This window comes from Morone saxatilis, unplaced genomic scaffold (assembly GCF_004916995.1).
Source record: "Morone saxatilis isolate NCDOM2014 unplaced genomic scaffold, NCSU_SB_2.0 Contig22, whole genome shotgun sequence".
Classification (NCBI taxonomy): domain Eukaryota; kingdom Metazoa; phylum Chordata; class Actinopteri; family Moronidae; genus Morone; species Morone saxatilis.
This window is the reverse complement of record NW_023339785.1, coordinates 11,659,380-11,671,176: the sequence shown is the minus strand read 5'-3', so window position 1 is coordinate 11,671,176 and position 11,797 is coordinate 11,659,380. Positions and strand designations below refer to the sequence as shown.

The window sequence follows — 11,797 nt, the reverse complement described above, 5'->3', positions numbered from 1 at the left end:
AGAGAATGCTGAGATGTGTGGGGGGGGGGGGGGGGAGTGTTTTATTTTTTATTTTTTTGGGTCTGTCTCTATGTCTCGCTCTCTGTGTCTGAGCACGGAGGGAGAAGGAGAAACGCCAGCATCTGTGATGTTTTGTCACCCTAATTTTTCATTGTCACCTGAAATGATAGGGTACTTGCTGACACAGAGGAGAGCAGCAGCAAAGTCTGTGTGAGGATTTAACGAGTTCTGAAAGACATACGAACCCATACGTGGTCACGTGAGCACCTAGGTTAAGCAACAGCCTACAATTATTAGCTAGGCAGGCAGTATTTCTCAGTCACAGGGAGAAGAATTAGTCTCTTAAAAGTGGTCGCAGATCAGTGGGAAGAAACGCTTGGTGAGAAAACCCAAACCCAATTCAACCATGCCCTCTGAGCAAAGGGAAAGCAAGAGCCACATTGATTTTTGTCATTAGTCTCGTTGCCCTCCTATGCAGTGTCTAAGGATAATTAATTGAATAGCAATTACAGCCAGTGTAGCCTGGTACATTATTAAAGATAATGTCATCAGTAGGGCTGTAGCTGAGATGGAGATTTTTAAAGCTTGTCAGCATTAGGACGTGCTAAACGGTTTTTTTTTTTTGTTGGTATTGCATGGCTCTCTGCCAGACATGGTTGGGGCGGGAGGGTCAAAGCCATTGTGTTGTTGTGCAGTTTAGTTAAGTTACAACCCATACACTTCACAGAAAAAGCACCTTCATCTTAGTAGCTGAATCCGGTGATATGTCGCACACAAAAACAGAGTATGTGCACTTGGTTGGAAAAACCATACTCCTTTTATAGGCACGCTACTTTAAATTCTCTTTAATTATAGATTAAAGTGTGACTAGGCTGCTGCTCGAAAATGTGCTCCCCTTTCCTGGTCTTTAAGCACAAAGTGTGGAGGTTGTCTCCATAAGAACACTATTCACGTCTTGAGGATGGTAGCAGAGACAAAGTACAAGCTGGAGAAGGTGGAGTAACGTAATAAAAACCAAAACCAAAGCCTCAGCAAATGAATGCTTTCAGATTACGAACCAGTTAAAATATAACTTGCAGGGTAAATGTTATACTTGGTTTGTTGTGGGAAGTTGAGGCTCCATTCTTGTCTTCTATTTAGTCTGTGTAAAGTTCTGTTCAGAGGAATAGCGTGCCTCAGATGTACAAATGACCACAGACCTCTGTCAGCATTGTGTGAATCGATTACACATTTCCTCTTGAAACGTCTTCTACCATTTGTTATTTCAACAGTTTTTTTTTTTTTTTTCACACGAGAATTAGCTGCGGTACACTGTCCACAGTGCTAAAATGTTTCCAACTAATGAGTTGCATAGTTTGTATTCACATTGTACACAGACAGTTTCTAGTTTGGGCAAAGGCCTTTAATTTCAAGGCCACCTGTTATCTGTTTTTCTATGTATCTGTCTTTCAGTGTATGGTTTTCAGACCTTTCAAAAGTTGACAATACACAATAAGTGTTGCAAGTGTAGTCAGAAAATATGTGTCTGTGGCTTTTTGAGGCGACCAATGATTGAGGAAGCAGCTCCCAGTGCGAGGTCTAGATGAGTTTCACCTCCTCCCCATTGTCGAGGGACACAGTGTAATGTAGGCCAGTACCAGCCCATGGTACAGTACACTCAGTGTCTCGTACAGCTGCAGGGATGCTAGTAGAACAATGAGCCTTTGCCTATCCAACACAGCTCCTTAGGATCAGCCCTCAGTTCAAGTTGGACTATTATTACTCTGTGGGGCTATTCATCACTTTGTGCAAACAGCGGACAGAGCAGAGAGTGGCCTCTGATATGGGTTCTGTGTAGACTTTGCCAAGTGTTGGTGAATCCATGATGAAGGTAACTTCTGTTATAGTTTCACTACGGGGTGATGGCTCTGCTTTTCCATTTAGTAGCCTCAAAATATGGACAAACCCTGTAGCCAACCAACTCACAAACTATTTTAACTATTTCTTTTTTCAGTTAGTTTTAGGATGCACTGATGATGATGTATTCTGACATGGTAATGATATGTCTTAGATATTTAGAAATATAGAGGGAAGACTAAAGCTTAAAAAGTCTCGTTCTAACCTAAAGATGTAATATAATTAATGGTATGAAATGTTTAACATTATTGTCATTATGAGTCAGTTTGGTCCTACTGTATGGAGTAAGCTGTTTAAATTATACTAAATGAGTTTTTATGTGATTCAAATTATTTAAAGAAGACTTATTGAATATCCATCACACACGAACAAAACAAAGAGTCTTTGTGCTGAAATTAGACAAATTAGCGCATGTGAAATAGCTTTATTAAGAACCCGTTTGATGCACTGCAAATGCAACAAAGGGGTGAATACTTCTTAAAGTCCTTGTAGTGTCAAACGTTAGTTATGGTTTTGACGGTAATGTGTCTTTGTGCTATATTTTCTTCAAAAGATAATGCAGCCTGTGTAAATTCGCTGCAGCCTAGGCAATGAACACTTGGATGTGTAATCAAAACTGAGAGAGTTACAATTAGTGAGACAGAGTGAGCATGCTGGAAGAGGACAGGCAAGTGGGCTGACAAGAAAGGCAGAGAGAATGAAAGAGAAGCGAGTGCCAGATAGAGTACTGCAGTGACTAACAGCATTGACTCAACGCGTGCAACTTTCCCCTCGCATTCAAACATTCATCACTCAGCTCTGTTCAGCCTGTCATAATAGCAATTTTATGTTGCAGTTAGGCTGTTTTTTACTGTTGTCATCAACATTTCTTGAAGTGGTTTACTGAAGGTTAGGCATTTGTTGTGGCATTTATTCATTTCATTACTCTCAGGATACTGTTTGATGTTATGGTTTCTCATGTGCTGTGGGTTGCGAGAGGAAAACACGCTAATAGGTACAGCGGCAGATAAGGTTGACCTGTGATAACTCCACTGAAGCTGAGAGTAGCATCATAAAACCTGATAGGACAGATAAGATGCAGTTGGAGCAGATGTTGTTAAGTAGTTGAATATGATAAAGAACTGAGCCACTCTCATACACAGCCCACTCTTCCCATGTGCTGGAGAAAGGAGACTATGCCGCTTGGTTCCTTTTTTCCAAGAGAATTACATGAAACGGATACGAAGGTCAAATGGGAACATGGACTTAACAAGAAATCTGTCGTTCTCTGTGTAGCGCAGTGTTATTAGTACACGTGCAGGACATAAAGACGTACAAGCATAGGTCCCCACTGCTCTCTCCTCTTCACAGCTCCCTCACACCTCATTAAATGTGTTTAAGTAGATTTTTTCCAAGTGGATTTTTTAAGCTTAATTGCACAGCTCCTGCATTCCGAGCTTGGTGTTTTTCTCCCCCTGTACCCAAGTTACAAAACCACAAGAACAGAGTGATCAGTACAAAGCTAAAACCTACTTTATTCTTTTGGGCTTACTGTTTTTCAATTTGCTTCAGCACTTTTGCAAGAAATAGCTACAGAATTGATTTTGTTTGACCACAAAATCTATTTATGTTAGGATAAATAATACTCACTGTGCCAATGTCACACCTGCTCTCAGCAGCCTTTTTTCCTCTACACATCATGGTATCATCTTTATTTGCAGTTTGCTCAGAGATGCTTTGCTTGATTCACCTGCTTGACACCAAGCACTCCTCGTCTGGAGATACACATGTAAGCTGCCGGAGCCACGCTTCAGTTAAACCTTGACGGCAACTAAATATGTGAGCACTGGAACACACTTTGTAGTCCAGAACAGTTTTGAGAGCCAGAACCACAGAGACACTTGCAGGCCATACATTGCAACATGTTTATGTCAGTGAAGAAGGGCTACACCAAAGAAAACTGGATGTGCTGTTTTATTCTTGTTTGAATCACATGTTGCTGTCACCTGAGGGCCATGCGTGATGATGACATGTGAACCCAAAATCAGGAAAACTGAAAGATGCCTCTTGGATGAATGGGGATCTTAAAAAATAAAAAAAGGAAATCCAGTTGCCTTTGATGTAGTGCTCGGCAGTATGACCAAAAATCTGTATCGTGGTAATTTTTTAATGCCATAATGTAAATGTTAAAGGCTTTGATTAGGGTTTTCTTGGTCCCCACAAATTGATACAATATATGAAGGAATCAGAATGCAATAAGTTTACCATTGCTTCCTTTCAGTCATTGCTTCCTTTTCCTTGTCAGTGTATGTATATATATATATATATATATATATATATATATATATATATACATACAATATACACACATATATATGTCTTAAATGTTCGATTACACAAGGACTTAAATAGTCACAAATTGTTGTGTGCCTTGGTTATAAATATACCAAACATCTGCTCAAATGTACAGAATATTGGCTTTTTTTTTGTTTTATGTCATTATACATTGAAAATATTTGGTTTTCAGATGGTTGGTCAAACAATTTAAATATTTCACCTTGGGCTGAAAAATTGTGTTTACACTATTGTTGGTGAAAATCAGCTATTTAACAATCACTAAACAATGAATGGATCAAACAAGAAAGTAATCCGCAGATTCATTGATATTGAAAATAGTTGTTTAGTTGTAGCCCTAGTTTATATTGCAATGACTTACTGTAACTTCCACTGTGCCATATTGCCCATGCTGGAGTTCACTAACATTATATGTAACTACTAATCTACACTTCCAGGCAGTTCACACCAAGTGAATAGAAAACTACTAACACATGTACAATCTAATGCAATAGAGTGCATTAATCCCAAAATAAATATGACCTTATTCAAAGTGTTCCTTTTTTTTTTCTTTGACTGAAACATGTTATTTGTCCACCTTGTTAACTTATATAGTAATGGAATTATAATGCAGGCCAATACAACTCCACATACTACAGCACCAGAAAGCACCAGAGTTGAATCAACACCTCTCTGAAACAGTGTCAGCTGTGTTTAAAAATCTAAAGTTTGAGAAAGGTTGTTCTGTCAGAAAGTTACTGTCGTGATGGATTGTATTACGGTATACAGGGCCTTGTAATTTTCTGGTTACCCAGTGTGTCTGTTCAGATAACAACATGCAGATTGTGACAAAGCGGGATAGTCACTGAATAGTGAGATGGTGTGACAGGACGCAGTGTCATCAGACCCCAGTCATCATTGTGAGTCTGGCAGTAGATGAATGCTGTCTTATATTCTCCCTGCTTTCAGTGACGCACCTTTCCCCCCCTCGTACCATCCTGTGCTCATTTCACAATGTGTGCATAATCTAATTTAGAGCATAATGTAAAGTTTCAGGCTCATTCAATTCTCTAATGCACCATTTATTTCTCACTGAGCAATTAGATTTCAGCTCGATTGAACATTGGATGTTTGCTTTATTGATCTCCATTCACGTTTTGTAGCTGATGCTTTTTCATCAAGGATGAATCTACTGTTTTGGTATTGACATACTGGCACTTGACTCTTGGCCACTTTAGCTTTACTTGCTAACATCATTGGCATTGAATGGCTTTGTTTGACCTTTGACAATGAGGCACAGATAATTCAATCAGTTCTATTTTTCCTTACATTAGCATTTCTTGTGTGGCTTTAGCTCACTATTTTGTAGATGAGCATTGCGATCACGTAACTGCTCAAAAATGAAGTGGGCCCCATGGTCTGACCCTCATTATATTTTACAGTGAATTCACCACTAAATCAATGGCCATTCTAAAGTTCTTTTCTTATCTTTAGGACCCCAGGGCATGGACTACTTGCACGTTTTATATAGAATCTCATTTTCAGCATGAATTATGTGTGTGTAGGTACATTTCTTTGTGAGAATCAGAGCTTCCTTATGGTGGCTACAGTGTTCCCTTAGTCTACAAAAACACTAGCGTTTATTTATCTGATAGCCCTGCAACCTTGAAACTGTGTGCATTAGCATGGCTCTTGTGCATAATCAATCCTGAAGAAATGGGCACAGGTGAAAGATTGGCACTAGTGGAAGACAGCCAGCTAATACTGTTGACTGTCTGACCTGTAACTGTGGAGTACAAGCCAGAGCCCTTTGCAAGTCCTTCGACTCGAGGCTAATTTGGTTTGTAAATTGTTCCTTACTTGCACTTTGTTCTTTTTATTTGCACAGCCCTTTGTACATGATTGCTTTTTCTGGTCCTACATTGCTTCCTTATGTTATATTAAGTGTTCGCAGAATTGCATATCTGGAATGCTGCTATTACATTTGTAGATGGCATTTTACACAAACAGGATGGATAACTTCCAGAAACACTGCAGCAGATTCAAATAAATGAACAAAGTAGTCCATGGGGGTGTTCTTGGTGTACTGCTCCTCCTGCGGGCTGGTTGTTGTTTGATATAGAAAACCTGGATGTAGTTGTGTCCTTGGATCCTGTTGTACTTCCTCTCTCTCACACTCTTTTTTTCCTCCCACTCTTTCTGCCCCCCCTCCCCCTTCCTCCTCCAGCAGCCAGGTCCGTCCGGTCCTGCTGAAGCAGTGTCAGTGTGTGCCGAGCGGGTAGGGGATGGTAGATTTGACAGCTATACTGAGGTGTGAACATGGCTGCTCATGCATAAGGGAGCACTATGTACGCCTGCTGGCTCTCTTCTCTGAGCTGGACGGAAGAGACAATGGGAAATATTTCAGAATTAAGATGTCGATTTGGTCTTTTTTTGTGTTATGTGACAATAAATTAGAGCAAATGATTGTATACAATTGAGTTATGTAGCTGGTGTGTTATTCCCCACATGCATACATTAGGCTTCCAAGTGTTTGAGGTTATTCTTTGATCTAACTTCTTGTCAGCATCAGACTTTTGGCAGCTCGCTGTCCAGGTGGCTGTAATTCACACGTTCCCTGGCGCTTGTTCAGGATCAGATGTTCATGGTAATATGTTCCCGCAGCCCACATGTTGCTTGCCTTTGTATTATATAAAACAGATTGCCTGCCTGCATAACCTTAATAGTGTACACCGTAATAGCTTTGCAACCTGCACGTGAGCTTAGAGCACAACTGCATTTAAGAAAGTGGGTAGGGTCCTCACTTGGATAATGTTTTTGACTGAGGAGAAAAGAATGAATAGTTTGGGACGTTTACAAGCTTGTTAAAGAAATGCTTATTCTGAGTCAGTTTGTCGCTTTTCAGATGTGATCAAGCATTATTTTAATATGCCTTTAACGTAGATGTCTAAACAGATGTCTGTTTAAAAATGACAGAAAGTGCACAATATAAATAAATAGTAACAAAATGAGACGCTTCACTGGAAGCCATGTCCCATGTTATGAGTGTAATTTAAGCAGAGAGTAAACTGGAATTTGTTAATGTTTCAAGATGTAACTTGTTTTGTGGTTTGACAAGCTTGTTAAAAACAAATTGATGAATAACACTGAACCACAGACACATATACAGATAACGTAGATATCACCTAATTTGGTACATCCATGGTAAGATAAGTTACAGGCTTGAGGATAAGAAAGAAGAGGAGTTAAAAACAAATGTGGGTGTAGCTCTGGCCGATCCAGTACACTGGCATAGTTGCTGTTGTGATCCTCCAGTCCTTGTGGCTGTCCACTCAAAGCCAAAGTCAGGAAAGGAATTGAGGCCATTGAGAGAACACCATATGCCAAGTTTTCTAGGCTACATTCTGTAGGACAGAAACATCTGTTGTGTGCTTGTGTGCAGTCAGGATTTATCTAAGATCCCTAGACATGATGGTAAATCTTAATGGTAGTGATGCACTTATTTGATGTTATAACACTGTAACAATGTAGCTTGATCATCTTTTGTAGAACAATGTGTAATTAAAAATTATCCCCACTTATAGTTAAGAATTGATATGTGCCTGAGGTCCACACACAGAAGACTGAGCCCAATCAGTTCCACACACTGCAGGAAAAACTGATTTTAAATTTAAAAAAAGGAAAACCCACCTGACAATTTCTTTAGTTTCTTTTTGGGTCATCACTTATACTATTGTGTGGGAGATTTGTGTAAGGAAAGCTACTGTAGAGTAAAGTTAAGACAACGACCTGGCTTCCCTGCCTTGCCCTGTGCTTCATCCTACCTGCCTTTTATGGAAGAGGAATGCCCCGGCCACCTCGTGTTGAGGGCAGTCCAATGTGGCTCCTGACCTCTTTCCTTAAGTCTTTCTGCTGTCAGATAATGGGCTATTGTGTGCGTGCACATATCACCCTGCCATCTGCATCAGGACAAGGTTGCTCAACCTATAAATCCGAGCGTAGCATTTTTCTCCTGGCTGCGCGCCTTTATTACTCGTTTATCATCGATGAGTGACCACCCGGGAGAGAGGAAATTAAGTTATAGTCCTCGCACAATCACCATTTTGGCCTGTTGACCCTTGTCATACTTTTCTTTGTTATTGGCTCCTTCTCAACAGTTTTCTACTAGAGTGCTTTTCAAGTCATTTTGATTTTCTGCACCGCAGTAGAAATTCTAATCTCTTAATTCTTGACCTGTGAGTGGAATTTAGGCCTCAGCAGACTGTAAAATATTTTAGCCACAACAAACCCTGAAATACCTATGCACCATGAAACAATTCTTTTGTTTATTGATTTTAAGTAGTTTTGGCTCACCTTCAAGAAGTCATTCTCTTGTGCAGTACCCTTTTTATTTTTTGGGAGATTCAACCTGTTTAATGTCTGACTGTTTAAGTGAAGAGAAGTACCTTCAATTATTAACATGTCCTCTCTTTCCCTTTTCTTTTTATCTTTATCTCATCTCATCTCCACGCCCCTCTCTGCTGCGTCCTCTTCTAGCTTGGTGGTGATGAGAGAAGAGTAGACAGTAGGACTATCTATGTTGGGCATCGGTCGTGTTCCGCCACTGAGGCTTTCATCCCACCCAAGTTCTGTGATAACAGGATTGTGTCCTCCAAGGTAAGAAACACTCACATGCATATGTACCAAGATGAAATTCATATACTTGAGTTTGTTTCTCAGCTTCTCTTCGCATTATGTTTCACCTGCCTTCAAGCAGTTTTGCATACTTATCTAACACTTAAATGAACCCTTGAACAGTCTTGAGCATTCCTATGTCTTCCTTTCTTTATTCCTCCTCCCACTGCCTCTCCACATGCTCGTCTCTGCTCCCAACGGAAAGGCGATTATTTGTCTGTCAGGGGAGCTCTGGCTGTGACAGTGAAAAACATGGCTGCTATTAATGTACTGGCAGGGTGGGCAATTCCTCCATTTTCCCCCTGGGCTCGGATAGGCCGCACTTGTCACCACCTCCCCTCACCTAAATCTCACCCGTAATTCCTGTGTCAGCGGTAGGCTCAGGCAGGTTGGCTTATGGATATGAAGGGTGAAAGTGATGAGGAGAAGGAAGCGGCATGTGAGTAAGACGGCAGTGGGATTTATAGTGGTGCAGAGGGTCCCAGTGAGGATGGGCCAATCAATTGGCTCCTGCCAGTATGTCAGGGTAAACAGCCTTTAATTACCCCGGCTGTAGTGTTTATGCTCCTCCATGCATCTGCTCTCCATCATCCTGTTGCTTTTGCACTCTGCAATGACCAATCCCCGCCTCTTCTCTCTTCCTCTCGTTGCTACTGCACCACCGCGCGCAGCCGCCCTCACTGCTGCCACCCCCCTTTTCTCATTACTTTCACTCTCTTTTCTCTCTGGCAAAATGAGATGGGCCGTTCTGCTGCCGCTGCATTTCAACGCCATCCCCATACACACATTCCCCTTCATAAACAGTGCCTTATTGCTGTTTCTGTGTGTGTGTACGCATGTGTGCACGCATTTGTGTTTTTCACCCTGGTACTTTGTTGTGTGACACAAAATTACCAGCAGGGTTTTGTCGAGATGTCTCTCAGGGATTTAAGCAGATAAAAGTGCTGCTTCAGCCCCGATAGTATCAGCAGTCATGGCCACTTAAAAAAGAACAAAACACACAAAAACAGTTACCAAGTTCATTGGCTCTGCATTCAAGGGTAGACAAATTGAGGAGATAGATCGCTAATCTGAATCAATAGAGTACCTGTGGGTTTCCCCAAAGGCCGTCTCCCTAGGCAGTACAAACAACAGAGACTCCTAGCTATTGAAGTTGCCTTTCCTCTTTCCCCTGCCCAGCGCAGACAGAATGCACACTTGCAAGAGTCTGTGAATATTGAATGCCTCTAATCTCTCACCCCTAAGTTCGGCTGAAAACATAAAGCCTGGAAGGGAAAATTGCACAGAAAGGAGCAGTAAAAGCAGTCCACAAACTCTGATACCCTTTTTATGTCTCTGTGATTTACGTGCATGTTTTTCTCTCTCCCCTCCCACAGTATACAGTTTGGAACTTTCTACCAAAGAACCTGTTTGAACAGTTTAGAAGAATTGCCAATTTCTACTTCCTTATCATCTTCCTGGTGCAGGTAAGGACAAGTATTGTCAGTGCTCCAACACAAACAAAGATACACCTTTGTTTATCACTGTCTATTATCAGTGGGTTTAACCCTTTAAAGAAACAATCTGAATGGGTCAGGGTGTCTCATCCAACTTTGCTTCACAACCTGTGTTCTGTAGACCTACAGGATGTGTGCGTCCCCTGTAGGAAAAGTAGGGTGAGAGAGTGTGTCCATTTGCATGTGGCTGTGGCAGGTGTGAAGCAGATACTGGGCATGTGAACATAGCACTGTTGGTGTGAATTGTGTGTGCAATCATAGCAGGTGTCAAAATTGCTATTTATTCCCACTATATATTCCCATGAGACTTTAGTGTGTGTGTGTGCGCGAGTGTGCGCTTGTGTGCGTGCGTGTGTGTTTTTATGTTTTTTTTTTTTATGTCATTCTGCTGTCTTACACGAATTTAAGGTTGGTTAAAGAAGGAAATGACATCAAGATATAAACAAATGAGTTCAAGTGAAATTATAAAAAAAATATTCAAAGCAATATCTATATATAGACACATACACAAGCTGTGCTCATTTTGGCTCAAATTTAGGCATTAAAGGTCCATCTTTTTTTAGGTTAATTAATTCATATTCTACCATTCACTCTCAAAAATCACATGGTTTTTGGGCAATCCGCAAAACATGTTGTGCAAAATAGAAATATGCATGTAATTGTTATTGTCACAAGTTTTGTGCGTGCTGCCCTGTCCTTATAAGTAGAAACTTGAGTTGGCCAAGAGTGCTGACTAAAATGCATTGACTGGCATCCTTATTCCCCTGCTCTGTGCTCTTAAGTGACCTCTTCTCTCTTCTCTTCTCCTCTCCTCTCCTCTCCAGGGGGTGACAGTGTGACAGTTGATTGGCGTAGGGAACAAAAAACAAAAAAATGATTTGTTGCTTGCATCTGCTCCTGCTCTTCTGTCATCTCTTTCTTTCTCTCCCCTCTCTTTCTGATCCATAGAGGTGGAAACTAACCTCTCTCCTTTTAGCAGTAACCTAAACTATGGCGGCAAACAGCCCTCTAGTGTAAACAGGTGCTGGTGCTGGGCCAGCTCAGGAGGGATGTGCTTTCTCTTGTTGCATACTGACTGAATGAGCTCACAGAGTGACTGCTCCCAGAAGCCCAGCACTGTACTAAACTGAGAAATATCTGTGTGCTGCTGTCACAAAGTAATCTCATCATTTTCTAGCCAATAGCAGATCAATTGCAGTGTTTATATTGTCCTCTGGCTCCTGGTTCTACCTGTATTTACAGTTCAAGCATTTTAGCCACTCTAACCTTTATTTTCCAGTTAGTCTGGTTTAACTCCTCAGCTAATGGATGAAGGTTCTGGATTTTGAACAGTTGTGAGCTAATGTGTGAAATTATCTTGAGCTAATGCAGTACATTTATGTAGGAGTAAACCACCAAGCATGTTTGCATCACTCACA

The 11,797-nt window shown here is 41.0% G+C and overlaps 1 protein-coding gene across 4 annotated transcripts in view; it reads left to right on the top strand.

Moving 5' to 3' along the window:
• The window catches only part of atp11c (ATPase phospholipid transporting 11C), a 35,692-nt gene that overhangs the window by 4,790 nt on the left and 19,105 nt on the right, over positions 1 to 11,797 (top strand). For all 4 annotated transcript variants that reach the window (XM_035669218.1, XM_035669217.1, XM_035669216.1 and 1 more), the window contains exons 2-3: positions 8,746 to 8,865; positions 10,260 to 10,349. In XM_035669218.1, the coding sequence (XP_035525111.1) occupies positions 8,746 to 8,865; positions 10,260 to 10,349 (210 nt within the window). The remainder of the gene's footprint in view (positions 1 to 8,745; positions 8,866 to 10,259; positions 10,350 to 11,797) is intronic.